This window comes from Drosophila suzukii, chromosome X, assembly GCF_043229965.1.
Source record: "Drosophila suzukii chromosome X, CBGP_Dsuzu_IsoJpt1.0, whole genome shotgun sequence".
In the NCBI taxonomy this organism is placed as follows: domain Eukaryota; kingdom Metazoa; phylum Arthropoda; class Insecta; order Diptera; family Drosophilidae; genus Drosophila; species Drosophila suzukii.
Genome location: NC_092084.1, coordinates 2,970,265 through 2,994,447, shown reverse-complemented (window position 1 = coordinate 2,994,447; position 24,183 = coordinate 2,970,265). Strand labels below are relative to the sequence as shown.

Sequence of the window (24,183 nt, the reverse complement as noted above, 5' to 3'; positions counted from 1 at the left end):
CGCTGGCAAATTGAATTTACGAAAGCATTTTTGAGTGTGTGACACACTTTAAATGCTTTGAATTCATTGATAATAAAAGCAATTAAAATGGCGATTTTCCTTAGACAAATTTCCAGTGAATAATAAATGTAGAACTTCTCATATTAATTGAATTCTCTATTACATCTTCATTGATCTCTATCGATTATATTAAGTCATAACTTGCCGCCCGCAAAAAATGTTAATGAAATGTTCGCCACTCCTTTCACTTTTTTTCCTTTCACCACCATTCCTATTTCCTGAGCTGTTCAACCTTGACTATATCTACGCTCTCACTTTCTAGGCAGCCAGTTGGGTCGTAATGCCCACTTAATACCCTGCTATTCCCAAAGGCTTTAAAGACAAAGGGATATTTTACGACAACATTGCTCCTTTCTGGAACTGAAAACAGCCTATATTCTATTGAATTTTAATGGATTTTAAGTTCATCATTTATTAGTTATGTAGAGTATTGATTTAAAAATAATAAAAAATATATAAGCATTATAAAATGATTATATAATATTTTATATTTTTAAAGGTGTTATTTGGAAAACCACATTGTTTTTAGCTCAAGGTTATTTTCCATTTGTTTCTAACATATTCCTCAGCTTTCTTCGCATTCAAATTCAACGAAACCCAATTTCGTATTATTTTAAAAAGAGGTTACTTGTAACAAAACCCCCTTATATTTATAAAAATGTATTTATTTTTATTTCAAGGGTATTTCGCATTTGTTTCTAACATTTTCCGATGCTTTCTTCGCTTTTCTGCCTTTGTGTGGTATTTCTTTTTTTGGAGGAGGATTTAAGCATTCATTTCATGGGATCTGCACACGCGTCTTGAGTTCAGTGGGGAAAAGGGGACACTTTGCGGATTTAATTGAGCCGACACGCACGCTCTCACACACACACACTAGTGCCCCCCACACACACACTAGTGCCCCACACAAACACACATAGAAACTTGGCAGAAATTTCATTTAATTGCATATTAACGCCTGTTGCCTAGACGAATTTATTTCGTTTCTCCTCGTCTTGGGCTGCCTTATTTTTTCCTTTTGTTTCCCAAAAAAAACAGAAACAGCACCTCCTCAGTGCTTTTTTCGCTATTTATTTCAATTAATGAAGCTGCGTCTTTTGTCGCTTAATTAATTCCAAACAAAAGGGCTCTCAACACGTTTTTTCCGAGCATCAGCCGAAAAAGAGGGGAAACTGTGCGCAATTTGGGCATTAACGGATTACATTTTCAATTAACATGTTGAGGCATTTTAATTTGTTGTAATTTGTGACAAATTGCCCTGCGTGTGATTAAGAAAGGGAACCAGTTAATTCTCGATTTTATGAGAAGTTAAATGAATGACAACAGTTTTGTGTAAATACAAGTGTAACCTAAAATATTTGTGACCTATTTGAGGTGATACTAATTGACTAATATTGATACTAAGATACGGAAAAATGAAACAAAAAGATACAATGCAGAATCTAAGAATGAGAAAGCTAAAGAGACTGCAAAAAAAATATATATTTAATATTACAAAGTGGTTTCTTGGAAAACATAATATTTAGGAAAATTACCCAGCGCAAAAGATATTTTCGCATGGTAAATTGCATAATAACAACATCCATCAAGAATAAGAAGTATGAAGAAGCGAAGACGCAGGCAGCTGCAGCTGAAGATATACGAACCGAACGATGTGCGGCAATCTTTGGCGTTTCATCTTAATTATTTTCAACAGCTTTTCATAAAATTGCGGCTCAAGGCGAACGGCAAACAGATTGCATTACAACAAGTTGCACGGGATGGAGATGCAGCACGTTGGAAAATCGAGGGGGTTAAACTTTATTAAATTTACGCAAGTAAATTGCAATTTATTCCCAGCTCCAGCTTCATTTTGTGCCCAGTTCTACCCCTTCTTTCACTGGGCAGAGTCACTTTAAATTGGATAAGGCAGGCAACGGTGCGTATGCGTAATGGCCGAAGGGCCGAGTAAAGTAGTTTTTACTACGGTGCGTATACTTGATGCGTATACTTGATGCGTATACTTGATTCGCAGTGGCATAAGGTTATTTACTTGCATAACGATTTTTTACTAGCCAAGAGTAAGAGTGGCACAGAAATCACTAGAGATTTAAATCACTTAAATAAGTGTCTAAAAGTATGAACTAATAAAGATGTGTTATATTTTTTGAGTGCACAAAAATCAAAAGAGACTTTTTATCGTATCTTAAAGTATGCAACAAAAAAGATTTGATATATTTTTAACTTTGAAGGCACAACAATCAACAAATTAATTACAAAGGTGCCTAAAAGTATTCAGTCCAAAAGTTCAACACACATATTTTTTCCATTCCGCTTGTACATTTTATACATTTATTTACAAAGGTGTCAAAAAGTATGCAACAATAAATATTTTTAACACAAAAATCTAACCTAGTTGTTCCGTCCCATTTTTCCCTGCATACTTTTAGTCACCTTTATAAGTTATTTGAAAAAACACGCTGGTTTAGGCTTTTTTTCAATTGCACCTTGAATTTGCAGCCAGAAGCCACTGGATTCTAATCAATATTCAGCAGGGTATATTTTGTTTTTAAATTACAGCCAAGCAAATTGGACTTAGAACTTGGTCAGCACACTGCAGTTCGTGTTTCGTTTCGCCATTTTGCCACCAAAACATTTTTCCTGCCCGAGAACAACGCATTATTTTGTCATTTGCATTTGCTCTATTTTTTGCTCTTTCATTTTTCAAAAAGGGGATTCTCGTTTTTTCTTCGTTTTTCCCACTGCTGTTTTTCGCTTTGTTCCTTCCGCATTTTAGTGCCCCGCAGGCCGCTTTTTTCCTTTGGCTGCGCATTCAAATCCGAAATCCCAAATCCAATCCCAAGGCTCCTCCTCGCTGCCCCAGAGTGTCCTTGGGCCAAGTCGAAGTTGCGGAGGCTCTCTGGGTTTCTTTTTCGCTCTGTCAAATTCCGCACAAATCGAGTTAACTTTTAGGCAACACAAAAAAAAGAGGAATACACGAATGGGAAATACAAATTCTCATTCCACATGCAACCCCGTGACCCGTGACCCCCACTCATTTGGCCCGCCTTCGGCTAAATCAACAAACAAACTGCGACATCATCTGCATCTGCATCCGCGTGTCCTTGCAACCTGTCTCTAATTAGTGGAACTATTTGCCCAGCACAGTTGCCCCCTTTTAACCCTTTTTGGCCGCCTTACTTTGGCGATAATTATGCGCCTGAGATTGAGGGGTTAAGCCCTGAAGATTTTTGGCTCTTTTTATACACAATTTTATGTCCAGTCATTATAATACTTTGAAAGGACCTTTGCATTGAATGGGTTGCTTTTATGATTTATTAATTTGATACATAGAGATCCGAATTTATGCAAAAAAGGGCTCTAGGGAAACTTAACATAAACCAAAATTCACATAGTCGATGAATATATTTAATATTCGAATGCTTAAAATTAAATATCTTATAATGTTTAAAATATAATTCGATTTTATGGATCATGTTTAGTTTTCTAAAACATTTTTAGCTTACAAAAAATTTTTACAAGTAGGCAGGATATCTGGGGATATTTTCTAACCAAGTTTGTGGCATCTTCCCCTTAGCTTAGCTTCGACCTGATTCAATAGCAAATTTATTTGCCTTGAGCAATTGACTTTCGAACGCTGAACAGTCACTTAAAATGCAGATCGTAATGTTGGACCCCTGGTCATCGCGTTGCCTACCTTGCTGTTTTTATACTTTCCTACCGGTTTGCGGGTTGGGGTTCGGGGTGCGTATACGTAATGTGCCCTACTGGGCCACAGAAAAGTCCATCCTCATTTTACTGCGTGTGCAGTGCGACTTTCGAAGCCAAACAAAAAAGGACAAGGACGGACAGGCAATGAGCAGCAAGCAGGCCGTCTATTGCAGGCACTTTGAATTATTAAAACTGCACCACAAGGATAACAATAACAAGAGCAGAGAGGACCAGAATCCAAACCGAACCAAAACCCACTATCCCAGTGTCCTTTGTGTCGTGTTTTGTGCATTTGACAACGCTAAACGAAAGACACCCGGATGGAAAAAGCATACACAACATTTTAATTTCAGCTTGGATTTTCAATTTTCGAACGGGGGGAATTTCATGTCGGTCTTGATTAGTCCTTGCCAATTTGTCGCTTTATTTATTCCGGGTGATACTTATTGTCCCCAAGTTGTGTTCGTTGTTATGATCATGGAAAAACTATTTAGGAATTTATTAAAAAACGATTTAGCAATTATATATTATTGGTTAGTATTAATAAATTGTATTCAGTATTATTTTTCAAAGTATATCTTACAAAGAATTTTAATAAAAACTAAATCACTTAAGGATCATAAGCATATTCTGGATGATACCTATTTCAAAAAAAAAAATTTAGAATATTTTTTTAATTTTAATAATAACTAGATCAGTTAGGGATTTTCATCACAATATATAATAATAGAAAACAATTTATTGTGTAGCTGTTGTTCCAGGACAGAAAATTCCACACCGTCAGTGAAAAGTGGAGAGAAGGGAAAACTTTTGTGAGAAATCGATGCCAGATTTAATTAGTCAGTGCCAACTGTTGACAGTCGAAGGAGGAGACAGTCGAAGGATCGGCAGATGCAGAATGCGATGCCCATGTCCTTCGAGAGGGGCTGGGTGTATTGAGTGTAGAGGGGGGCACAATAAAGGGAGATGGCAGCTTGCCAGGACATGTTTAGTGCCCGTTTTTAGCCTCCATAAAGAGGAGCCCTCAGCAGCACCCCCTCCTTTCATTCAGGTGCTGTGCTGCGTCAGGAGGTCTGACATGTATGTTGTCCTGGCGAAGAAATAATTTAGCATACTTTTATGCGCCTCCCCATGTCCCTATTTCTCGCCCATGTGTGCTTTCTGTTTGCACAGAGTTGCATCAGGAAAAGTGGGGTTATTGATGGGTTGCCACCTAGGTTATAGGAAAAACGATCACAGGTAATATTTCTAAAAATTATTCTAGGATTAAGGGTGTATTTATAATGTAAAGAATCAACTAAATTTCAAAACAATAATACAAATAGTAATTTTATTTTCCAAAGGTGTCTAAAAGTATGCAGTGAAAGGATACACATAAAATTTGGATGAAAAAACTACATTTCAACCCAATGATAACAATTTGCCAAAGAAGTCACTGGCTTTTCCAAAGAATGCAATAAAAATCAGACGCCCTTTTAAAGCGATCACGCAAATCTTCCGATCTCGATTTCCCTTTCAAAATGGTAATTATTATGAATTGTGATGCTTTCTCTGCAACCTTTTCCCTTAATTGCTTTTTCGGCTATCCAATCCAATTTTGCCACCCACAGCCTTTAAATTTTTACTCCTGAAAAAGAGAAAAACAAAAAAGAGGAAAAATCCCAACCACAAGGAATGAAAAACCGCATTCGGCTTCAATTGTTGGCTGACAAAATGGATTGTCTGTGTTGGCCGCATCTGACTTTGGCAGAAACCATCTAACAGAAAAGATAAAACTATAAAAGGATGGTGAGCCAGTCATTTACGATGGAGTCCAAAAAAATAGAGCACTAAGCCCAAAAACTGTAGATCATGAAATAGGAAGACAAATCGAATTAAAATTCCGTTTTGTATCGTTTTAAGCCAACATTTCACCAAAATATCTCAGGATGCCCCTCATTTTGTCTATTACAAAATATATTAACGGAAAACAAACAAAACAACTAACATTTTGAACACAAATGTGTCAAAAGCTGGCGAGGAATAGAGTTTTTTTCACAGAAAAGAGGCATCAATTCCGTTGACTGCCGACAAAAAGACAGTTTTTCCCGAAATAAAACTAGATTTTGCAATTAAAATGCAACACGAGCAGGGAAAGAGGGAGGGGGTTTGCAAAACTTTGGCGGCAAAAAGTCAGCAAATGATTTTTACAATTTGCCTCCGAATGCAGTTGCAGAAACAACAAACAGGCACAAATAAAATGCATGGCAAAGCAGAAAAAGTTGGTCGGCACAAAATGGAGATATATAAAAAAGCAGAGAAATATACATAAAACCCACCGCAAAAGTCCAGGTGGAAAAAAGGGTATAAAGGTACTTCCCCCCGCTTTTTGCAAGACCAATAAATTGTATGTTTTTTTTGTTTGTTGGTTGGTTTTCTGTGTTCTGTTTGTTGTTTTGTTTCGTTTTGTTGCCTTCTTTTTAGCCAACAGGCGGCGCCACAAGAATTATGGCTGGACACAAGAAAAGGCGTGGAAAGCCCAATGAATTATTAATCAACTAGGAGAAAGCAAGAGGGGAACAAAGAAATTCAGGAAGCGGAAAAAAGGGACAACAAAATGTGAAAGGTGATGCCGCAATAAAAAATAGCACCAATACTACCCTAAAAAAGGGCATGAATAATCTAAGCTAATATGTTGGCCTCTTTGAGCTCAGCATTTATTAGAAAAATTATATTATTGGGATCATAAGTGCAATTTTTACATTTTAGTGTTTCGAATTAATAAAAAAAACTGTTGAATATTATTCTATTTTATAGACAACTAAATAGGCATCAATTTAAGATTGATAAGCCACTAGAGTTTTCAAAAACTAATTTTCAAAGGCTATGTTTGGTGTCTAAAAGTATGCAACAATATATTTTAAACTCAGATAAAGAGTTCATTCAGTCGATTTTTTTAACCACTGCGTACTTTTAGACACCTTAAATTACACACAACCCCTAGTGATTTGTGTAGCATACCAAATAAATTTCTTTTTTTCTGCTTTCTTATTAATACTTGTGAAATTTTTACCTCTTAAGTTCAATTTTCTACAGCCCAGAAGCAGGCAGTGATGCATGTATCTTTATTTTATTATTTTACTTTTACAATGTCTTTAAAAATAACCTACAAGCAACGACGAGTAATAAATGTAACTTTTTCTTGACATCAAATCATACGTGTCAAAGTGACTGAATGGATGAAATATGGGTGAGTTGGGTGGAAAATGCGGGAAAATGTGGGAAAATGTTAAGGCAGGTCAACGGCAGTCGTCGCAGGGGAAAGACACAGCTTATAAGTCGCCGGAAAGAGACGGGACGAGAGTGGGAATTCTTCAAATTCCTCGTTATCTCTTCCTCGAAGTTTGTGGCTCCCCAGCCCACTTTATCCCACATATGCCAGCATCATCAAGTGGATTGTCTGGGTCTCAGCTTTCCCCCCGACTTTTCTCTATTTTTTCTCAGTTTTTTTGCCCATTTTTCTCCATTTTCTACGCTCTTGCCGTTCGTATCACCGCTTAAGTGCACTCCAGTTGCCTGTAAACAAACACACTACTTGGCCCAAAGGGGGCAGCTTGGCTAAGAACATGATATGCCTTTGTCTAGCCCCAAATGCAATGCCTAAAGATGCACTTTCCTAGAAGGGGGTGTGGGAGAAAAGAAAGCCAAAGCCAGGACTTTTCTCCTCCAGATGGAAAACAAATTATGCTGCTCTACTGGAAAATTTGTTTATTACTTTAAAAGGCAGGATGGGGAACAATTGGTAAAAACTGTAATGAGTTTTTTAATTATTCCAAAATATTAGAATAAAATACTTCTTCATTAACTAACCCTATTCAAGTTGAGTACAATATTACCTTAGGGGGCAATACTTGTATTTCGTGGACAAAGAAAGCAGCTAAAACAGGATCGTAGGATCCATGAACTTGGAAAAAGCTGAAAACCAGGAAAAGCATTTTTCGAACAGTGTTCAGAAAAATTTAAATAATATAATACTTTATTACTTAACCCCATTCATTATAATATTATCTGACAAAGCCATACTTTTAATTGGATTCCTTTCATTTCTTGGACAAAGAAACCAGCTGAAACCACATTAAAGGGCTTTTACTGTGCAATTTTTGCCTACATATATGCTCCAGCATCTTTTTCGCTGTCTTTCGCCTGGTTATTATGTTGCTCAAGTGAAAAATGACGCATTATGCGTTACTTTCAATGCGTGAAAGCCGCTTGTGTGTGAGTGTATTTGTGAGCAGTGTGTTCTACGTGTCCTATGTGTGTGTGTAGTCAAATGTAACCCCTTGTGGCCACACACACTCAAACATGTTTTTCTAGCACCCAGATTTTTATGTGAATTTTTCCAACGTGTTTTTATTTTTGTACGTTTTTTGTATAGCTATCTCTGTTGCTCGAAAACCCCTTCTCTTTTCCGTTTTTTCATTTTTTTTTATTTACTGCTGCTGCGAAATTTTCGCGCGTGTGAAGAATTTTTCTTGCCTGCTGCGCGAATTTTGGATTTAGTTTTAGCTCTTATTTATATGTATATTTTTTCATTCAGACCCTGCTGAGAGAGTCCCCATTTCCCTCGATATATTCCTTCCTGCTGTTTTTCCTTATTATTACCCAAGGGACCCCAAGTTGTTCTACACTTTTTCACTGTGACGCGAATTTTAAATGGAACCTCGCTTGATTAAAATTCATAATGTTTAGAGTGTTTTTCTATGCAAAATTGTGTTAATTAAGTTTTATGGAGTTAAAGAAATTCTCGGTTACTTGTAGTACTGGTTAAGTACATAAGCTTATAGAGTATTAAATTGATAATGAATAATGTAAATCTTTAAAAATCAATTAATTATGCTGATATAATGCATTTTACGGAATTTCTTTTTAATTTCAATTGTTAGGCAAAGGATGTTATATTTATTGGCAGTTTCAAATTAATTAATATTCAATTGTGGAATTTGACACAATAATTAATCGCTAGCGGCCCAAAAATTAAAAAAACAGTATCTCTTTGTTTCGTCTGCGATTTTCCGCCTTTGACCCTTATGCATTTCCGCGCTTTCCAATGCAAGCACACACCAATAAAAAATGGGGTAACCGAAAAAAAATGAAGCGATGGTGTCATCAACACATTGCACTTCCGTTTCCGCTCCGCTAGCGTTGGCCACAATTAATGGCCAAGCAAACAATAAGTTCGCCTTCTTTCTCTTTTGGCCACTGCAACAACAACAATGGCGACAACAAAGACCGCAGCAACAACAACTTAATTTATGAGTGTGTAAGTACAGTAGCCGCTCGCTAATTAATAATTATTTATAACGGTATTAATCGGAAGATATCATTTTTCAAGCAATTTTTTATACTTTCACTCATATAAGTATTTCAACTTTTAAGCTAATTGAAGTTTAATCTAATTTCTTTGTTAATTTTTGTTGCTATGCAACATAATTAATAACAGCCCAAAAGCACTGTAGCCAAAAAAAAAATTTTGCAAATCAAATCACATTTTATTTTTAAAAATTTAACCTTATGATTATATTGTGTAAATATTTAACTGTGGGAGATTTGTTTGAACTGTGAACTTTATTAAACATATTAGGATATTGTTAATATCATTATGATTAAAAAACAAAAATTAGTAGTATTTTTTCTCTTAAAAAAAAGTTCGTGGAGTATATCCGGAACCACTAATGTTCTTCTTTAACATCACAATTGTGTTTTAATTCTTGGTGGGTAACAACTTCCTTAAAATCAGTCTTTGAAAATCATGGTCGTTTATACTACATCTAATCATAAGCCAGAAAAATAACTATGGTTTTACAATCCCTTAGAAAGGTGCCCAAAAGTATGCAGCAATATGTTTTGAGTCCGTCAGTCAGATGGATTCACACTCTATTGCATACTTTTTGGATACCTTTTAAAATGATTTCAATACCCCAGCGATTTAAATGGAACAGCCTGCGTAACTTGTCAAGTTTCATTTGGTTTATCGTCCTTTGCAGGTCTCCTTGGCAATTAGCGAGCGACCACTGTCCACGTATCGGCAGTAAAGTAGCCAGCGGATGCTGCTGCTGCTGGTGCAGCCGCATCTGCAGTCACCTGCAGCAGGTGTAGCCTTGAACACAAACACGAAACGGGCAAACAGGCACACACGCGCACACAAACAAACACGCGGGTTGTCGGATAGGCCCGTCGATGCCGACAAACAAATGCCAAAAAAGCGTAAATAGTCCGTGGCGTTACGGTACGGTGGCGTATACGTGATACGTTGCGCATACGACGCGTGGCGCGTCCAAAAAAGGAGTTGACGCTTCCAGCGCAGGCGAGACATTAAACGCACCGCAACCGAACGGCACCACAAGAAGCCCAAGTCCACAGGGCAGCGTGAAAGCAGTGAAAGCAGCAACGGCAGCAAAGGCAGCAAAAGCAGCAGCGGTGGCTAAAACATCAGCTGCAGAGCAGCCAGACAGCATGGCTTAGTTCCCCGGTCCCCCAGACACACTCCTGCATCCCGTAATTCCCATAGAAGCCGAGGCCCGAGCGACGAGCCGAGGGCGAATCGGTTTAATTCGGCTTAGTTCGAGTGAAGAAACGAGCAGAAATCGAAAAGTCGAGGGCTGTCGAAGGAAAGCGACGAAATTGGGCCCCTAACACGAACTTTGTAGGCTCTTTAGCACAGAAACTAATATAACCCCCATTTTTACAGAAATACAGAATTAATAGCTCTTAAAATTCTTATATTAATAAAAAAATATAGGTATCAAAACAAGCTAATTATAAGTATTTAAAAATATAAATAATTAAATACACAAATGTTGTAATACTTGACAAATATATAACAAATACTAGAATAGTAAACATGATGACTCTTTCGATCCCATGGACAAACGAAAATTCTTAAAATTCCAAAGGACTCCTGCTGAACACTCTTCCTAAACCCAGCGACCAATCGCGTTCATCAAAATATTTTGGCGCCAAAAAAAGTCGCGTATAAGCTTGGAAAGCTTTTCAAAATCGGGAAGCTTTTGCCGAGCTTAGCAACAACTGCAGCGAAACGAATGGAAACGGAACAAAAACCGAAGCCGAGTAAAAACATCTCTCTCGGTTTGGCTTCGGTTTCAGTCGTATTCTCTTAGAACTTCCCCACGTTATTTTAGATCATATATTATTACCCGTAACAACTGCTAAATACTGGGGAATCGAAAAGGTCAGCACGGGTTCGTTCTTAATTCGTACGCTCAGAATGTTTTTTCTTTACTCTGAAAGATCTGCAGTTACGAAAGCTCTCCAAAGTTTTGTTTTCATTATTTTGCCCGTCTCTGAAAGAGTTGAAAAACCTGTCGCTTTGTTGCCTTGCAAAAACTTGTGATACGTGGGATTTATTGTTTAATTTTCACAGTTGAACTACCTTATAAATGGGGTGTTATTATTACGGCACACGTGGAATGAACTGGAAACAACTGTCATACTCATTTAATGGAGAAAGTGCAAGTTTGTGCCGTCATAAATAGCAAATAAAGCATTGATCTTTTGAGGAAGATATTAATACATTTTTGGGAGAACATAAAAAATAATATATTTCTGGGGAAATTATAAGTTCCTTATATTTATCATCTACTGAGATCTCCCAAAATGTGTATTTTGACATTGCTTTCATTTCTGCTGTCAGCAATGTCTACGAAACAATTTTAAAAGCTATTTTTAAAAATTTGAGAGATACACTGTACACATGTTTTGAAATTACCAGCAGAGTAGTTTTTTTTTGGCTGGTACATATGTATATTCCAAAAAAATGTGTAATTTGTCACTATTAGGCGGACAATTGCACTGAACTTTGATACAGCAATTCAGACTAGTGAAAACTATCCCTAATTGCTCTATTCGGGTTTTTCGCAATGCCCTGGGGGATAGATAAAATCAGGGGCGGCTTCCTAAATAACTTGTGGTACACAATAATGTAATGTTTGACAAAAAAGAAAACAACTGTTGCGCCCGATAAACATGATAATGGCACACGAAAACACAACTACATTTTTTTTACTAGGGAAACCCCTGTCGACGGAATAATGCCTCCAATTGTGGCAAGCCCCAAAATGAGCGTTGGAAGTTTGCCTGGTTATTGACACATTCGCTTCTATTTGGAATCTATTCTTTATTCTCCTCTCTATTTCGCTAGTTTTTTGTATGCACAGCGCGATGTTTGGTGAAAGCCAAGCCCGAAAATGGAGGAGGAGTACGAGAGCCAGACAGAAAGTTCAGACCTACGGAACAGTGGGCCAGCTATTCAAAAAAGTAGTAAAATAAATATCAAATATATTTTTAATCAGTTGCGTTTGGTCAGTATCTTTCCTTGTTGTTAATTAATAGCCCAATCAATTTTCTTCAGGAATCAAATTCAAGGTAATGCATACCAGTTGATAAGAATAGTTCTGTAGTTCCCCCGAACTCCTATGAATTTAAATATCCAATGGCTAACAATCGATAAGAGTATTTCCCGGAAATCAGAGAACTTCACAAGATAATATTAATTGGCCACTTTTCCTTGGGCCAACACCACTGTACATATATTCAACTGCTGCACTCAATGTAAATATGTACGCAACGACTAAATTAACAAAGAGACCTCACCCAAATGGGTCAACATTGTTCTAAGGCCCCAGCCCCCTTTTTTTTGAACCGAAGGAACAGCAACTGGTGGCATGAATAGAAATGTTGGCAATTTCTATGCTTCGTTTCGTAGTCTCACATTTTTGGTCAAGGACAGTTTACATAGTACTGGGGTCTCACATTGAAATGCTGGACACACCCAAAGGCCAGCACACATAATACTCATACGCAGATTAAGAAAACAAATCGGTATAAATACATACTTATTTTTAAAAGGTGTCTTTTTTAATTTTTATATCAAAATAAATAGAATTTTCATAGCATTTCCCACTAATTTAGTTTTCGATTTTACTTTTTCTAACAATAGGTCTATCAATAAATCGCTATACAGTTGAATCGTTTAACAATAGATCTTTTAAGTAGAGCTTCTATATAATTTCCATTTAAATTTTAATTTTACTGTGTCTAACAATAAGTATATCAATAAATCGCTATAAAGCTGAATCGTTTAACCGGGCCAAAGCCACCATTGCAATTGCAACGCGAATTTAATGCTCAACTAGCCCTGAAAATTGTATGGAGATTATAAATGTTTAATACGTACTTTGTACGACTTTCTGCTGCTATATGGTCAGTGAACAGATTGTGACGTCCAGCTGATGATGGGTTTTTAATGCGTGTTTTAATGGTTCGTTGAGTGCCCGTTGAGAACTGTCAACTGGTTCAGGTGCGAGTGAGATGGACACTGAGCGGTACACACAACTAAGTAGTAATTCAAATTTCCATCAGCCTTTGTCCATTGCACAATTGCATGTCGCATGTCATCTGTTCAAAATACCATTACAGGAACCATCTGTCTTTGGTGTGAGGTTCATTCAGCCCTCGTCAGGTTTATTGATTCAATTTTAGCAGGTTAGGGGTTGGGCTAATACACAATTATGGGCTTGTACTCGGGGCCTTAGCTGTGAGACTTATAAATATACTGGCATATGAACACAAATGTTGAAAAATCGCCTTTAAATTGTGATTTATAATCGTATTTGGCGAATTACATTCAACTTTGTTTCTAGTATAACAGTTTATGAAGGCCTAAATTAACTGTTATACTGTTCTACCAACTTACCACTTTTACAACTGTTAAAGGTGACAACTTCAAATGCCTATTAAAATCTGTCATGAATATTTATAAAACGACTTTTAAACTGTTATCCCCTTCAAATACTACCCAATATTTCACGTCTTAAAACGTGTGTATTATCCAATTATATTTCTCGAGCCCTAAAAATATCTGTTTTACATTTTTACAACTGTCATTGAACCCCATTGACTTGAATGATTTTCTAGGCATCCAAGACATTTGATCGCTAATCGTATCTCGGTCACTTTCTTGACAAACAGCAAGTTTCACTTTTATATTCGTGTTGCCAAACAGAAGAAAGATAGAAGAAACCTGAATCCGAGATTAAAAAACAGAAAAAATGGCTTAATGCTGAGGGATCTCACAAATCACCCTGAGGCAAGGCCAGCATCCAAAATATTTGGTTACCTTTTTATTTATTTTCTAACAAGTTGAAAGCGAAACTGGAAATTAATGGCAGAGGTTTGATCACCGATCGAATCTCGCATGCAATTCACTTTAATTGGAATTGAAATGGAAATTGACTAAAAGTAAAACCCGCAGTGGGAAAATAGGTTAAGTTGTCACGATTCAGCGTTATTCTCAAGAAATTTCAATTCAATTGATTTGCCTCTTGTTACCGGGCGCGTATTCTTTTTCCACATAGTCAGATAGCTATAAATTAGAACGAGAAATAATGTGGAACCCGGTCCGAAGTAAAAAACAAAAGCGAAGGCGGCGGTGACGACGACGATCTTTATTCTTTAGTTTTTTATTCAGCATTCTGTGCTGTCCCCACGCTCTTGAGATGATAGCTTCGCTGCCCGCTGATTTTAATGATTAGTCCGCAGATTTTGTTTTCTATTTACCGCCTGAGGCCAGAAACAGAGATTCTGGGTCAGTGGAATCAAACAGAAACAAAAGCGAGCCACAGCAAAAAATTAGACACGTAGGAAAGCATATAACGAAATACAGCTGAGGCTTGCAAATTGGTTATGGAATTTATGGATGCGTTAAGTCGACGGGGAAAATGGGTTCTTTCTGGTTCTGGAGAAATTGGTTGAAAGGGGGAGATTACATATATGTATATTCAACCGTGCTAAAAAAAAAACTATACTTAAAAACTATTTTTTTTAACACAATTCCATACATATTACTATATTATGTTTTTGGTATAAAATGATGTTTTCAAAAATATGAAGCTTTATAAACATCGGTCATTTTCGCCGCCACAAAACAGTGATCATTAAGATTAAAAGGTTTCTAATGCCTTTTCTAAATAATATCCTATATTTTTTCTATACTAAATATTATGAGGTTTTTTTGGTATTATATGATGTTTTCAAAAATGTGAAGCTCATTGAGATTGAAAGGTTCCTATCCCTGTGATATTTCCCGAACGCATAAGCCCTGCTACTGAAATCTCTTTATCGAGTTGGCAAAGACCAACGGCGACATTCTTCGCATTGGTCCGTCGAGTCCCCATAAACAATTAGTCGGTACTGATTGTCTCGGAAGTTAAGCGAGGGGTCCAACATACAAGTCGGGGGAATGGGACTGGGAATGAGACTGACGACCGACAACAGAGAAACACAAATAGCGGAATGTTGATAATTGCCCACGTTGCCGAGGAGAAAAAAAAAAAATTAAAAATATATACGCAGGCCGGGAAATAAAATAAATAAACGCCAAATTAGAGCAATGAAAAAGAGCGACGCGGAAAAAATAACAAAAACGAGTGCGAATGCGAAATCGAAATCGAGCTGAATTGGGGAAGACAGAGCGATAACCCCCGATAGAGTTGACTTTTTGCCGGCATAAAACCTCAGTCTTTCCAAGATTGCCACTCAAAATATGGTTAAGACTATGTTAATTTAAGTCCTATATACAAAGAATTCAGATATAAACGGGTTGATGAGATTATAATGGATCACTTAGATCATAGCAAGTTAAGATCATTTAGAATCACAAATATGTTTATACTTTTACATATACTTTTACACTAAATCAAAATGGATAGATTTGATCTGATACCACTACTGTATGAGGTTAAACTAATACGTTTTTCTTTCAGTTATGATCCCCCTACAAAATAACATTGTATAGATCCTGCAAGACCAGTTTTTACAGCAAAACATGTCGGATTGATCTGAAACCCGCCCAGGGTGTGTATTTCAAGTTGTAGGGTGCGAACCACTTACCTCTTTGACCTTCTGACGTCGCTCCTCCAGCGTGGCGTCCAGTGTGTCCGCCGCCTGATCATTGCCCCCTCCTCCCAGGGGCAGTTGTTGTTGTTGGTTGTGCTGGGCGGGACTTTGTGAATGGGATGCAGATGAGGCCGCCTGACTGGCGGCTGCGGGGGCATTGTCTCCCTGAACTGGAGCGGCCAGGACGGGAATGGCAGCGTGCTGTCCCTCCTCCTGATCCTCCTGCTGATCCGCCAGAGCGGCGACGGGAGCAGGAGCTTGGGCCTGTTGGGCCAGGGCCTGGAATTGGCCGGACTCTCCGCCACCGGCAGCCGGCGGCTCGTCCAGCATATCGCCCAGTTCCGCCCGGATCTTTTGCTCCAGGCGCTGGCGATCGCCGATGAAGTGCGGATCCTCGCTGCGGTGCGGGGCGTGGCCGGCGAGGGGCGGGGCCGGAATGAAGATCTCCGGCCCGGCCTTCTGGAAGTGCTTGTAGACGCGCAGGACGCGGTCGCTGCCGAAGTTATCCGGCAGCAGGAAGATGCCGCCGAAGCAGAGGAAGCACAGCGTTACCAGGACGAGTCCAATCAGACATTTCTCGCGCGAGTGGAAGTTTGATTTTCGTCCAATTGGACTGATGCGATACATGGTGGATTTTTGTTTTTGCGTGTCTTTAAATTATATTTGATTGATTTATTGTTTCACGGTAGTCTTTTGGGGCATTTAAGGTTTTCTGTTTGCTTTTTGTTTTCTTATTTTCTTATTTCTAGTTAATGGGAAAATTCAGCGTTGATTAAGGTGTTTTTTATAGCTTTTTTATAGAAAATATTTGAATTTTGTGCTTTTTTAAGTGTTTAAAATTTTTTTATTTTTTTTTTATTTAAAATTTGTAAGCATTGTAATCTCGCTTTTAATATTTCACTCTTAATTAAAATCATTAACAGGATACACTCAGCTGTTTCATTTTTTAGCCGGCTCTCTCTTTTTCCGCTCTCTCTTCAAAGACTCTCTCCTTCTTTTAATGACAGTGCATTGTTATTGTTATTACTGGCTATTTTTGGCTGTTTTTCACACACACATATACGCCCAAAAAAGGAACACGAAACGAAAACGAAATGCAGCAACAAAAAACATGGACAAAATGCCAACAAAAAAAACAAAGGTAATTCGAATTCGAGGCGATGTCGCTGCGTGGCAAAAGAAGAGCGGCAGCACACACACACTCACTCAAACAACGTGGCAAACACACAGACACGCGTTCATGCGAGGCATTGCGAAAATCGTGATTTTGCACTGTTATTTCTCACTTTATTTCAAAATTGTGCTCTAATTTGCCGCAAATACACTTAATCTCTCTAAGTTTTTACATTTGATGTTTACAATTCAAAAGTTTTAAATTTGTTCAAGGATTCGCAAATTTTATTATTATGGTTTCTGTATAGTGAACTTTTGAAGCCCTTGTTTTGTTTGTTTAATTTTACTTAAATTTTTTATTTATTGTAGATTAATCAGCAAAAATTCTCTAAAGTGTTTACAAATTATGTAAATTTTCTCATTTATGTTGATAACAATGTTTGTTTTGTATTATTCAAGCTGTACTTTATGTTTTGTGAATCACCATGAATTTCTTAGGAGACTACAGTTGTACTATTTATTCATAGACACATTTTTGAAGCTCCATTTCAAGTTAGTTCATATTGTTTAATTTTAGCTTTTATTTTAAGCACTTCACTTGGGTAATTACTGAGTATTCAAATTATGATTTTTTAACACTCGCTTTCAAGTCAGCATTTGTATTTATTCATCGGCACATTTTGACACTTAAATTCGCACTTTTTGCAGTGTGTTTTTTATCACTTTCGAGATCTAGAATAAATCACGATTTCGTGGCGATGCATAAACTGCAAGCCAGAAAGAGACGGGAGAGAGAGCGATAGAGAGAGGGGCGGAGAGGAGCACGCAATATTTTGCAACAACAAAAAACGGGCTGACAACAATAACATTTATTACGGAATACCGTTAGCTGGCCAAACAACCGTAAGAAAAAAAAACACAGTCACAAACAACAACAAAAATACAGAACGGTGGGGAAATGAGAAACACAGCTGATGGGGGAGAATGGGAGAAAGGAGATGAAGGCAGGGAGAGAAATCAGAAAGAAAGGGATGAATCTGAATCTTTTGATTTTGATTTGGAATTTTTCTCCTGCTTTCCTCTCCATTCTCCCCCCCAGACAGCCATCCCGCTCGCACATCGGCCGCTTCCTCCTGGCGATTTTGTTGTTGCCTCGCAGGAGGAGCTGTCTGTGCGAGCGAGAGGGGAAGTCCGCCGAGGGGGTCGCCGTCGCGTTTCACCTGTCACTTTTTCTGGGTTTCGGACAAATCGAACGGCGATCTGCAGCTTGGCTGTCGAACCATCGAGGCGTCCTCAAAAATCGCGTTCAATTCGGATGGGTTCACGGTTTTTGAGTTTTTGAGTTTCCGACTAAATAAACAGGCATCCACGCTAGAGGTGGCGAAACGGCGATGCAACAAAAATCGATTTGTTATCGGATTTTAAAGGTATGGCAGCACCGTTTTTATTAGGGTTATTATTGGGTTAAGGTAACAATACCATTAAATCAGAATATTAAAAAGGGTGATTTTCATAGCTTTCAGATTTTCCCTTTCTTTCTCATCGTACTCTCCAAAAAATCCACCATGTTCTTATAAATAAAAAAAACTAATGATACGATACGGTTTCCAAAAGTGGTTTCGAGAAAAAATGAAAATTAAGTGCGCTTCCATCTCCTAGCAGTCCGATCTAATTTTTAAATTTAAGATCTATAAAAATATAAAAAAGTGTGATTGCTTTCAAAACATGCCTAGTTAATGGTAGGTTCCCTTATTATTAATATATTTCGAATTATATTTTTGAAGGGTTTTAGCAAGAGGAATACCCTTGCTGACTGTCTATCGATAACCGCCGTCCGACTGCATTGTGTTTTGTTTCATTTCACAAGTTTACCAGATTTTCCTGCAAAAAGGATGCCCAAGGAGAAGTCCAAGTCCCGACATCGCAGCCGCAGTCGCGACAGGCGGGATCATCGCAGTCCGGATGCGAAGAGCAGCAGGAACAGGGATCGAGAGCGGGATCGCGATCGTGAGCGGGAAAAGGAGCGGGATCGCAGGGACCACAAGCGGGATCGCAAGGAAAAGGACAAGGGCAGGGACACCAAGAGCAAGGAGCACAAGAGCCGGAGGCACCGGTCCTCCTCGAGCTCCTCCTCGTCCAGTTCCTCGGACAACTCGGCGCCTGGAGGCCCCCGTTCGCCGCTGGCCAAGAGCTCGATGAAGCTGCTCCAAACCCTGGAAGCACGTCGCCTGGTCGAGCAGAAGGACCGCCAGCGGAAGAAGGACGAGCTGAAGGCCCAGGAAACGCCCGAGGAGAAGCGCGCCCGCCGGCTGCGCGAGAAGCAGGCCAAGGAGCAGCGGCGGCGCGAGCGAATGGGCTGGGACAACGAGTACCAGACGTACTCCAACGAGGACAACCCCTTCGGCGACTCCAATCTCACCTCCACATTCCACTGGGGCAAGAAGCTCGAGGTGGAGGGCCTGTCAAATCTGTCCACCAAAACAGTGGAGGTTCTGTCTCTGCAGAAGCAGCTGGAAAACCGCCGCGAGCTGGAAAAGGTCAAGAAGAGGCGGCAGGAGAGGGAACTGGAGCGACAGGTGCGCGAGGACGATCTCATGATGCAGCAGCGCGCCAAGGAGGCGGTGCAGTTCCGCGAGTGGCAGCGCCAGGAGGACCAGTTTCACCTGGAACAGGCTCGCCTGCGCAGCGAGATACGCATCCGCGATGGCCGAGCCAAGCCTATCGATCTCCTGGCGCAATATGTGGCCGCCGGGAACGCGCCGCTCGAGGAGTCCCTCGAGATGCAGATGCACGAGCCCTATGTCCTGCTCAACGGCCTGCCCATGGAGGAACTGGAGGATCTGTTGGTCGACATAAAGGTCTACGAAGAGCTGGAGCAGGGCAAGCACATTGATTTCTGGAATGACATGATCACCATTGTGCAGGACGAACTGCAGCGGCAACAGAAGCTGCAGGCGGAGAACACATCGCTCAACCAGCGCCGCGATGGCATCCACCAGGCGGTGGTCAAGGATGTGGCGGACATCTTTAGGGGCAAGAACGCCCAGCAGCTGGAGGAGATGCGGCAGCGCATTGAGGCGAAGATCAGCGGACGGGCGGATGGCGTGGACATCAGCTACTGGGAGAGTCTGCTGTCGCAGCTGAAGGCGCACATGGCCAGAGCTCGACTGCGAGATCGTCATCAGGCCCTGTTGCGCGAAAAGCTGCTGCTGCTCAAGCGGGAGAACGACGACGAGGGGACCCAGGAGGAAGTGGCGCCGCAAGTCAAGGAGGAGGAGATGGAAACGCAGGAAACAGAGGATCCGGAGGACGGCGAGGGCTCGCCCAAGGACGAGGAGGATCCCCTCAAAGAGTTGCGCGATGCAGTGCGCCTATACCAGGCGGGAAACTACAGTCCACGCTACATACGCGAGGAGGATTTCACCGGCAGGCGAGTGCAAAACGAAGACGACGACGAGCCGGAGGGAGAGGGAGCCCTCTACGAGGAGGAGGACGATGAGCGGCGCACTCAGAGGCAGCGTCTGCTGATCCTTCACCCCGAGCGCGTGGACACCAATCACCTGACGCCGCAGGAGCTTCGAATGCGCAACGAGGCCAGGCAGGGAATGCAGGGCGACGAGGCCGAGTTCAGTGTCGAGACCACCCTGGACGCAGTGCCTCAGCTGGCCACCGACAAGTACCGACCGCGCAAGCCGCGCTACTTCAATCGCGTGCACACCGGCTTCGAGTGGAACAAGTACAACCAGACGCACTACGACATGGACAATCCGCCGCCCAAGATCGTGCAGGGGTACAAGTTCAACATATTCTATCCGGACCTCATGGACAAGTCGCAGACGCCGCAGTACTTCCTCACCCCCTGTGCGGACAACGGCGACTTTGCCGTGCTGCGCTTCCACACGGGACCGCCGTACGAGGACATCGCCTTCAAGATCGTCAACCGGGAGTGGGAGTTTAGCTACAAGCGGGGATTCCGCTGCCAGTTCCACAACAACATCTTTCAGCTGTGGTTCCATTTCAAGCGATATCGCTACAGGCGGTGAATTGCGCTTTACCTTCTGGATCCCCTTTTTTTATAGCCCTTATGTTATGTCCAAAATAAAATGTAAGAACATAAATCGTTGTATCTCGTTTAATAAGATTTAAGGATTCCTTACTTTCAACTCCTTATGCTGAAAGTTACTGCTTTGGCTTAAGGATCCTTCTGTTTTACATTCCTTAAAGCATCATCAAGGAAATATAATGCCCTTCTATATAAATGAACTCGAAAAGCCTTATATCACAGGTTATCGTAAGGGATGGATGTTCTAACATTGTCTTTGGTGCAACCTTAAATTTAACATATCTGAATAAACTAGGGCTTGGAGCCATCACATAACGCTGCAGTCCTTGATGGGCTGCTCCAGGACCTTTTCCACTGGCTCTCCGCGCTGCACCTTTTGAACCTGCGCCAGGACACTGGCATGCTGTGGAAATGCCAAGCAGGAGAGCTTAGAGTGCACCAGCTGCCCGTCGATGGCCACCTCGAAGGATCCTCGGCGTCCTTGGCGGCAGGACACCTCCAAATCGGGGGACGAGGCCAGCAGGAACTCGCGCAGCAGGCGGCACTGCCCGCTGAAGTTGCAGACGCCACTTGAGGATGGTAAAATACTATTATTAATTTATTCTTGGGAAACTAGAAACGGATTGCCCTACCAGTATTCCACCTCCACTTTCACCATTACATAAAAAATCAAGAACAGCTGTCTCAAAATTATCGCTATCGTTTTAGAATAGTAAAACTATCGTTACACTGAAAAATATATATTTAAAATAAAAGTTGAGTTCACAAACAAATATTTTATTTTTGTTATATAATAAATCCAGTTTATTCCTCACAACTATAAGAGAATAATCCATCTATTTCAATTTATTTTCTGAGAAACTCTAGGAATTTATAGTTTTTCTAGTTTTAAAAAAAAAAACAGAACCTTCACAATGCATTTCTGGTATTCAGTGAATAAGAATGTATTTGAAAATGATCCTTAACCTTAACCCTTGTTGGCCCTGGCTCTAAGTAACGTTTTGCAGGCGGCCATGTGAGTTTTTAGCGGTAGTTCATCTAAAAATTATGGAAGGTTAATACAGGACATTTAAACAAATATTCCTTAAGCTACTCACATATCTTGTGATCGCCCTGAACGGGAAGCAGAATATTCAGCTGCTCTGGCTTGGTGCAGACAAAGACATAAGGACTCTCGGATTCTCCGTTGGGAAACACCTCCCTGTACTCCTCCTGTGGCAGGCAACTGTCCACGTGGACGCAGCCCAGCAAACTGCTAGTGGGATAATGACTGGGGAACTTGATATCCGGATCTGGAAATAATAAAATATTAACTTACGATTTTTAAGATGTTAAATTCCAGACCTACCGCCATAAAGCACCCTGTAAAAGCCCTCCATTTGGGCAATGTCGTCGGCGTGCGGTTCCTTGGAGGTGGAAGCTATCCACAATCTGCCACGATGCTCACTGTACCAGACGCGTCCCTCGTGCCTGTTGAAAAGGTATTATGAAATGTAGGAAGACTAGGACAAGACCTTTACGGAAACCCACTTTTTAATGCCCGCCACGAGCAGGGAAGCCCAGGGCTGGTGCATAGACAGGCACTGGCGCATGTCCTGCATTTCCAGCAGCTCCTTGTCCTGCACCCTATTGTAGATTCTCTCCAGCCCATCGCTGGCCGCCGCGGGAGCTGGCCACGTCTTGGACTCCTTGCTGGGCTTGTAGACCGGAGGCTTGGCCATGTCCAAGTTGGGTGCCAGCGACATGGCGGAGTGCCCCGTGATCGAGTTTGCACTCCAGTTGGATCCGCCACCCGAGGATTTGGACACGGCCGCCAGTTCGCTGATCACCTGCTGCTCGTACTCCTTGGAAATGGTCGGCTCCTCCGGCAACTCCCGGCCAGCAAAGTCCACGCGGATCTTGCGCTTCAAACGACTGCCGTGCTTCATGTCCTGCATCTCGCTCTTCAGCTTCTCGAACTTCTCGCGCTCCACATCGCTCAGCCAAACCGAGTTCTCCTGCAGAAATAATATTTCATTGAGTTTTTCCATCAAAATTACATCAGTTTTGAGGTCAAACCCACCTGGAAGTAGTCCAACTCGTCGTCTATGACCGTGGTCCTCTTCTCGCTGTTCTTGTCGTACTCCAGGAGGCGATCCCTTTGGGCCAGGGCCTTGTCCAGCGCTTCCTTGGTGTTCTTCTTGCCCTGCTTAGAGGCCGAGGCCGAGGCCTTTGAGCCGCCCTTCTCTCTGACAGCCTTGGCCAGCTGCTGCTCCTCCTCGGGCGTGTGGACGGGATCGCCGCAGCACAGGCAGGGACCACTGCCCTCCTGCTCGCAGACAATCCTCCCGCATCCGAGGCAATTGTTGATCAGCTTGTGCTGGGCCGCCTGGCAGTCGCAGTGCCTGCGGCCCTTCAGCAGTATGGTGTCGCCCTGAACCCGGCCATCGCTGGCATAGAGATTCACATACTTCCCCGACTTGCCCTTGGCACCCTGGCCGGGATTTGACTGCTGAACCTTTGGCGACGATGTGGGCGGCAGTTGTTTGGTGGGCGTGCGACTCTTGCCATTGTTCCTGGGCTGCTTGCCACTCAGGAGCATCCGGCGGCAGTTTAGCAGGAACATGCGGTGCTCCTCGTCGTCCTCGCTCAGCAGATTGCCAAAGTAGCTGTCGAACTCGTAGTCATCCTTGATGCTCAGAATGGCGCTGCAAGAGATTCGCCCGGTGAGAAACGGAGGTATCTGGAGATATCAAGTACCTACGCCATCATTTGGTCCGTGACTACGCAGTCTAAGCACTTGGACAGCGTGTCCCGCACGAACTTCTCCATTTTGCAGTCAATCAATTGGTTAAATTGTTGCAATTGTGAAATTGGAAGGGAAAAACTTTAAAATTTCAACGCAGGCTGTTATCGGCCGCAATCGATATCGATAAGCAAACAGCTGTGAACATATGTTTGACAAAAACTGGAAATGTGCATGACAACTAGGGAATACCCTTTTATTTTTTAAGGTTAGGCATTAATTTCATAGAAAATTAAATAATATTTATATATGAAAAATAATCAAAACAAAAGTCATATTATTGGCATTAAAACGTGAAATATTTAAATAAAATAAATGAAATTACTTTGCCTTATTTAAAACTAAGCCATATAAAATAATGGTATTGTTATCAAAACAAAAACTATATGAACAATTATTAATCTGAAACACAGCTATGTATTTTTAATATATTTAAGTACATAAGAAGGTATTATAGAGACACTTTAATAGTCAGCACATACCACAAAAAAGAGGGAAA

The 24,183-nt window shown here is 40.9% G+C and overlaps 4 protein-coding genes across 4 annotated transcripts in view; 1 reads left to right on the top strand and 3 right to left on the bottom strand.

Moving 5' to 3' along the window:
- Positions 1–18,211, bottom strand: part of alpha-Man-Ia (alpha-Mannosidase class I a) — a 57,997-nt gene extending 39,786 nt beyond the window's left edge. Inside the window, exons 1-2 of the mRNA XM_036820274.3 lie at positions 18,057–18,211; positions 15,718–16,468 (exon numbers count right to left, since the gene is read on the bottom strand). Of these exons, the coding sequence (XP_036676169.2) occupies positions 15,718–16,350 (633 nt within the window). The 5' untranslated portion in view covers positions 16,351–16,468; positions 18,057–18,211. The remainder of the gene's footprint in view (positions 1–15,717; positions 16,469–18,056) is intronic.
- Positions 18,212–18,646: 435 nt separating this feature from the next.
- Positions 18,647–20,954, top strand: cactin (cactin, spliceosome C complex subunit). The gene has a single exon (XM_017081728.4). It carries the CDS (start codon positions 18,729–18,731, stop codon positions 20,877–20,879), a length of 2,151 nt encoding a protein of 716 aa, XP_016937217.3. The 5' UTR covers positions 18,647–18,728; the 3' UTR covers positions 20,880–20,954.
- LOC108015330 (migration and invasion enhancer 1) lies at positions 20,955–21,646 on the bottom strand. The gene is made up of 2 exons (XM_017081731.4): positions 21,532–21,646; positions 20,955–21,468 (listed from the first exon to the last, which is right to left on the bottom strand). The coding sequence occupies exons 1-2, from the start codon at positions 21,555–21,557 to the stop codon at positions 21,207–21,209; spliced, it is 288 nt and encodes a 95-aa protein (XP_016937220.3). The 5' UTR covers positions 21,558–21,646; the 3' UTR covers positions 20,955–21,206.
- Positions 21,647–21,702: 56 nt separating this feature from the next.
- LOC108015329 (activating signal cointegrator 1) lies at positions 21,703–23,813 on the bottom strand. Its single transcript, XM_017081730.4, has 6 exons — positions 23,643–23,813; positions 22,962–23,586; positions 22,430–22,896; positions 22,248–22,369; positions 21,997–22,191; positions 21,703–21,937 (listed from the first exon to the last, which is right to left on the bottom strand). The coding sequence occupies exons 1-6, from the start codon at positions 23,708–23,710 to the stop codon at positions 21,867–21,869; spliced, it is 1,548 nt and encodes a 515-aa protein (XP_016937219.3). The 5' UTR covers positions 23,711–23,813; the 3' UTR covers positions 21,703–21,866.
- Positions 23,814–24,183: the final 370 nt, after the last annotated feature.